Source organism: Etheostoma spectabile, chromosome 18 (assembly GCF_008692095.1).
Source record: "Etheostoma spectabile isolate EspeVRDwgs_2016 chromosome 18, UIUC_Espe_1.0, whole genome shotgun sequence".
NCBI classification, from domain to species: domain Eukaryota; kingdom Metazoa; phylum Chordata; class Actinopteri; order Perciformes; family Percidae; genus Etheostoma; species Etheostoma spectabile.
The window spans coordinates 23,930,460-23,937,592 of record NC_045750.1 but is presented as its reverse complement, the minus strand read 5'-3'; the positions used below and the strand labels follow the sequence as shown (position 1 = coordinate 23,937,592).

At 44.7% G+C, this 7,133-nt stretch overlaps 1 protein-coding gene across 1 annotated transcript in view; it reads left to right on the top strand.

Moving 5' to 3' along the window:
* The window catches only part of LOC116706657 (PH-interacting protein), a gene marked incomplete in the record, with an annotated part of 21,925 nt that overhangs the window by 12,568 nt on the left and 2,224 nt on the right, over positions 1–7,133 (top strand). Inside the window, 9 exon segments of the mRNA XM_032543598.1 lie at positions 211–336; positions 1,023–1,098; positions 1,470–1,529; positions 2,541–2,693; positions 3,392–3,544; positions 3,896–4,107; positions 4,192–4,433; positions 5,745–5,891; positions 6,046–7,133. Coding sequence (XP_032399489.1) covers positions 211–336; positions 1,023–1,098; positions 1,470–1,529; positions 2,541–2,693; positions 3,392–3,544; positions 3,896–4,107; positions 4,192–4,433; positions 5,745–5,891; positions 6,046–6,758 — 1,882 coding nt within the window.

Here is a 7,133-nt window from a genome sequence, read left to right as displayed (position 1 = left end):
TTTGAAATTGAGATAAAGACAATATTTGTTAATGGATTATGAAGTAACATAAAATAAGTCACGGGTCAATTTGACCCGAGGGATACGAGAGGGTCCCGGAAGTGAAGCAGAAAAAGGGTTAAAGAAGATGCATTGTGTGCGTGCGTGCGTGTGTGTGAGAGAATAGAGAACAAAATGCACACTCAATGCATTTTTGTCTTTCATGCTCAGGCGGCTGTCCTCTCTGATGTGGGAGGTTCGTTACATCGAACACAACGCGCAGACGTTCAACGAGCCCGGATCGTTCATCGTCACTACGGCCAAGTTTGTCTCCGACCTCATGCTGCAATTCATTAAGTGAGTGCAGCAAGATTCATTCTAAAGCCTAAAATTTACACACATTTCAACAACATGTTAATTAACCAGTTCAGGTGCTTTTTTTTTTTTTACTTAACCCTCTTGTTGTCCTCAGGTCCATTTGACCCCTTTTAACAATGTCTATATCAGAAATTTGGCGTTCTTTTTAACCAAATTACCACAAAAAAAGGATTTATTCCATGCAACATGCCTTGCAAATACAATCACTTTCTTTGAATTTCCGGTGTAAATTGAAATGGTTTCAACTCAGCATCCTGACCAAACTCATCCACTCAACATCCGTTCCTCTCATCTTAACTATTAGTCAAAAATAATTCATAATTCCTGCTTCATTAACTCAAATATTAGGTATAGTTCTATACTTTGAGGGTTATTGACCATGGTTTCAAAAAAGTAGTGTAACTAGTGGTAGTAAGGTGGTGTTAGTGAGGAAAAAAAAAGCAAGGCATTGAAAATATCAAATATCAAAAAACTGGTAAAATAAATAAATAAGTTACTCTTTTTGACCAGGGAGGACAACCCAAGGGTTAAAGAACTCCATTTGAAACCAAAATCAGTCATCAAGAACTTAAGATTAGTTGATAATTATTTTTCCATGTTTCCACTTGAAAGGTCCCACACACATGGATTCATTTCTGATCTCGTCTTCTTTTTTTAATCTTCAGGGACCAAAATCTGACGGACCTCAAGCCCCTTTACAAAACTATGAAGAAGGCGACCTTCTCGGACTCTGAAGATGAGGTGTGTGTGCATACGTTCACGTTTACACTCCAGTTTGCTTTTTAGGGTTGGGGTTATGATGTTTGATGATTATAATATGGTTGATGTCATTTGTATATTTAAAAAAAAGCGTACTTTCTCCATTTTACACAAGTCCAAAACATGGTGGTAATTCGCTATTGTAAGCAACAAAAGTTCTGTATTCTGTATAATCTGCATTATCTGACTTCAACTTTCAGTCGATCTTGTTTGACAGCTCAAAGACTACACATGAGAGTTAAATTATGTTACACCTGAAATATATACATATATACATATAGCCAATAGTACATGAGCTTAGCAGAGCACAATATGTTCACCTTTCTTCAACTCCCCTGTTCTTATCTGTGTAGGACGATGAGGAAGAGGATGAGGATACTAATACTCCTGGAACATCCACACGAAACCATAAGGTAACAATATCTGACAGCAACGCATCCTGGACCGCTGTCCACATGAGTTTAACCCAAAAATGGACACAAATTTGACATTTTTTGTCCCTTTTTCAGACTTTTTTCCCCCCTAACACCACCTTACTACCATTAGTTGTACACTACTTTGCGGAATTCATGGTCAATAAGCCTCATTCATATAGAATTGTTCCTCATATTTGAGTTAAAAAAGCAGAAATTATGAATCATTTGGACTACTAGTTAAGGTCAGAGGAATGAAAGTGATCAATTGTATTGGCAAAGAGCGTTGTAAGGAATCAAGTCCATTTTTGGTGGTAATTTGGTTCAAAAGAAACCCATATTTCAGATCTAGATATAGTGTCAAAGAAGAAGAAGAAGAAATAATTTATTGATCCGCAGGGGGGAATGCATGTTTACACTCTGTTGATATGTTACATTTTACCCATAGGCCCGAAATACACACACATGCACAAGCAGGACCTATGCGTGTACTTTTTTTTTTGTTTTTGTTACCAAAACAAACTATATAAACTCTAAAATCTCACTTTATACATGAGAAGTTGCTCCACTGAGACCCAGTTCATTTCCTTATCCCCACTAACAAAGAAAATACTAAGAGTGAAGGAAAAAGACTAGGTGGGATTCAGTTTGACAGAAGGAAAAAAAAAATCCTTTACACATTAGTTCTGTGTTTATTGTTCAAATCACGCTAAAAGGATCCAAGGGGACCAATCAAAGGACACGGACATAACAAGCTTAAATAGTGAAGATATCCTTGCAAAATGCAAGGAAAAGGATTCAAAAATGAGAAATGTGTCTATTGTTTAATCAAAATGTCTGTATTCTTGGATAATAATAATAATTTTTCAATGTGTAAATTGAAGGATTGTTTTTTTTTTAACCCTAAACAGGTATGGAATCACAAGAAATATGAAACTTTTTTCTCTTGGTTCCCAGCTAAGCTAGTACTGTAAATACAGTTCTTTATATTTCCAAACTTTCTTTATTCAGGGTCGTCGACCCACTCAGCGGCAACTGCGAACCCGACCCCCGTCATACGACCCCCACGCGTGGCGGGGCCGCTGTAAGGAGCTGCTGGACCTCATCTTTCAGTGTGAAGACTCGGAGCCCTTCAGAGAACCCGTGGACCTGCAGGAATACCCGGTACCTATGCAACATGTGTTTGGCTCATTTTAATGCCTAAAAATGAGATTGATTTTCAGTTATTGCGTCCTTGCATCTTGCTTTACCGTCAGTCTAGAGCGCAAGTGGCTACGATTCAATGACATAAGGAGAGGTGGTTTAAAGGGAATGTCCATTGTCTCCATTCAGCATCTGAAATGAATGTAAATGTGCTGTAGTTATATAGCGCTTTACCGTTTTATTCTAACGATTACACTCAAAGCGGTTTTACATCATACAGGAAACATTCACCATTCACACACGTTCACACTCCGATGCACAGCAGGTTCAGTGTCTTGCCCAAGGACACTTAGACATGGGACTGCAGGGCCAGGGATTGAACCCCCATCCTTCCGATTGGCAGGCGACCGCTCTACCACTGAGCCACAGCCGCCCCACTGTTATTGAAATATCCCCACAAGTCAAGACCAGATCTACTGGATGTGGTAGTTGTAAAGGAGGTTTCAGTGGGCTACAGTTCTCTTGTTAACAGACGAAAGAGTGGAATTCTTTTGCTTTCGGTTTAGCTTTTTTTTTCAGTCCACTCGAAGCGAAACCCCCAAAATCCCCCAAATCTTCTACTCCTTTACCCTCACGTAACCTCTCCTCTCCTCTTTATGCTGTTCTCATCTTTTGAAACCTGTTATTGAAATATCCCCACTTCCCCCTGCTGCTCTCAGGACTACCTGCAAATAGTGGACTCACCGATGGACTTCGGCACCGTTCTCAACACGCTCAAAGATGGAAAGTACCAATCTCCCATCGAGCTCTGCCAAGATGTCCGCCTCATTTTCAGCAATTCCAAAGCTTACACGCCCAGTAAGAAGTCTCGGGTGAGACACACATGCACAAACGCAGACTTACACACACTCTTTAAAACCATGGTGCATTACGCTTAAAGTACAGTGGCTTGAGAAAGTTTACACACCCCTGTTAAAGAGGAATAAAAAAACATCTTTTGGAAATTGATCTTAATGCCTAAATTCAAAATATTTAGGATAATATTTTAAGGACACCAATTTTCTTTGTGAATGAATAATGTATTGTAAATAAATAAATGGTCTTCCTTTAAAATACAGGGGGCATAAGTATACACCCCCCTATGTTAAATTCCCATAGAGCCAGGCACATTTTTATTTTTAAATTTATTTTTGAATCAGTGTATCCTTTTATTGTGTCTCCAGATCTACAGCATGAGTCTGAGGCTCTCTGCACTGTTTGAGGAGCATGTCAGCTCCATTTTGGCCGACTACAAAGCCATCCACGGCCTGACCAATAAACTGACCAGACAGGGGACAGACAGACAGACACGACACACTACGGACAGACAGACACGGCACGCCATGAAGAGGAGGAGGAGGAGGAGCGAATCTCCAGCTAGCAGCACCGCGTCCAGGTAGAAAACAGGACGTTCTTTCATAGTCTTCCATGTGAATTGGCTGTGATCTTTTGACAATCTGTCTTCCCGTCCCGCGTCTAGTCCAGAGAGGAAGAGACGTGTATCATCCAGGGGGACGGGAAAAAAGGAGCCGTCGCCACCACCTTCACGGGCCTCCTCTCTGAGACAGAGCGTCCCCGTCAAACAGCCCCCCCAGCTGGTCAACGGGAAGGCGGACACAGCGGCCGCGGGGCGGACGCGGAGCGCGGCGCGCCATTCTACACACTCTCCACCCTCCTCTTCCTCCTCACATAACGCTGGAGGCAGCACACAGAGCACAGCAGGTGAGATTGCTTAAACATGGACGTAACTGCACCCAATCCGGAAAGTAGTCCCCTGTAAAGCCGGATTCAGAGTTCTGTGTTGAATCTGTAGCTAAGTTTCCATCCACTTGTCAATCAAATGATCTGAAGTTTGGTAAAAAAAAAAACTCATGTGAATAAAGCTGGTGAAAGTGATGTGATGTGTCATTAAGTAAAGCTTAATGACACATCACATTATGTCACAAATTGGTATGTCAAATTGATTTTAGACATTTGAAGGTGTTTCCATTCATTTTTGCACTGGATCGCACATCATTCAAGCAACAACAAAGTTTTTCTAGACAAAATGCATTGCGCTGTCTACCAACACGTGGTCACGTGACACATGATCAATATTGGACAAGTTGTAATAGAGCTCATGTTCCAGCTGATAGCAACATATCAAGCTATAACAAGAATACAACACATCGCTGTGACAATGCAGATGCAACTTGCCTTTTATTGTCCCTCCGGCACCGATGCGAGACTCTTTTTTTGAGACATGTCTCTCTGTTAGAGTGTCTTCCAATGACTCCGCAGGACGTCCCACGGCTTGTCCTAACCTTTGTCGTCCATTTCCGTCGCGAGTTCTTGATAAATTAAAGTCAGAAAGTCTCTCGCCTCCTTGTCCGTCCACTTCCTTCTGTCTTTGTTGACACCGCCCATGTGTGCAGACAGAGCAAATACTGGGCGGAAATGAACTAAAACTTCTTCGTTTTGTGGAGGGTTGCAACCATAAAATGACCTAAGACTTAATCGCAATCCATTATTTATTCAGCAAATAACATTTCCATCAGCGTTTACCGCAAAAGCTGTATGTATCAAGAGAAAATCCGATAAGAACGTATTTCTTTTAGTCAATATTCTTGAAATTCCACTGAATTTAACGGTTTCCACAAGGGATTTTTTATTCAATATCACTTGATTTGGATAAAAACGTGTGGACGGAAACATAGCTTATGTCGTAGGTACGCATAGATACCTGCTCAGAAATGGGACTTTACATTGCGGCTACACACACCGCACCAACTGTGATTGGTCCGCTTGGCCGTGGCTTGTTAAAGTCACATTTACTTCTACTCATTACATTTCAGACAGAACCCGGCTAGCTGCTTCCCTTTGTTTCAGGTCTTTTATGCTAAGCTAACCAGCCGCTGGCTTGGTATTCACAAGCAGACATGAGCCTGGAGTCCATTTTCTTATTTAACTCTTGACAAGAAAGCAAAGTTTATCATAAAGGAATGGACCACATGTAAGATATTGCGCAACGGACTATCTCTTTGTCATCGTCAGAGTCTACTCGCTCGCTGCGGGCTCACAACTCCGTGTCAGCTTCAACAACAGCAGCTCCTCAAAGGGTGACACCCTCTCCAGCCGCAGACAGTAACAGTGGAGGAAGCACCCGGAGGAAACTCAGGACTCCTGTACGACTCACACCTGGTAAGAGATAGTGTCACAGAAGAGAAGAACTCACCGTGCAATGCTTGGTTTTTATGATTAAAGTCATAACACAGCCATTTAATGTCACCTGCCTGCTACTGATGCATATTTTCTTCCTTTCTCCCTGTAAATCCATGCCCGCCGACCCCCTCAGGATCTCCCGCCAGTCCTTCATCTCCGAGCACAGTCCACCTGAACGGCCACAGTAGTCATGTGACGCTGGGAGTGGGGAGGAGGGGGCGGAAATCCAAAGTGGAGCCACCAGCGAGTCCTCCAGAGGTTCCGGCTCCGGAGAGCCCTTCGAGACCCAGAGGCCGCCCTCCGGGCAAGAAGAGGGGCAGGAAGAGCAAGCAGGAGCTGGAAGAGATGAGCCGTAGCTCCTGCAAGCGCAGGAGCTCCACACCCGACGATGAGCTCGACCAATCGACGGGGGATGAAGGCGGGACGTCTTCCGCTCAGGAAACATCTGTGCTGTCGGACTCCGGCGCGCCGTCGACACCGAGGCGGCGGGGCCGGCCCCGAGCGGTAAGAACTGACGAAGCCGCTCCGCCTGCTGAGTCGCCGGAGCCGTCTCCGCTGAGGAGGAGCAGCAGGAGGGCCAACGAAGAGGCCACGCCCCCTCCGCAGACTGCTCCTCAACGATCCAATCAGAGGGAGTCTCCAAACGAGGAGGAAGGAGACGAGGCTGGAGGGTCGATGCGCACGCGAAACCAGGGGCGACGGTCGGCCTGGTACATGGAAGAGGACTCCGAGGAGGAGCAGAGGCAGCTGCTGTTCGAGGACTCGTCAATCACCTTCGGCACCTCCTCGAAGGGACGTGTTCGCAAGCTGACAGAAAAGGCCAAAGCCAACCTCATAGGCTGGTAACCGGGACAACGGAACAGACCAACCGGATGTGAAGAGGAGGCCGACTGCCCCGACAGAGAAGAAATCTGCCTGAGATTGGGCTAAAGCGAGGAAGTCATGCTTGGTGTTGTGTGCATCTGTACGCAGGTAATGGGGGAGCTGCTAGTCCAGCTGCTGCTATGGCGACGGAGAGACACAACAGCGCAGTTATCTGTCCACTCCTCCCTCCTCTCGGCCCAGAAAGTCCATTGCCACGCCAACCGACGGCTTTCCGACAACAACGCTAATCATTTGTTCCACCTCCTCCTACATTATTGGTCCATGTTGGATCCCACGGGAGCTCACTGACTCTGGTGGTCTCGTCCGGACTCGCTCCTGCCCCGTGAACCACTTCTC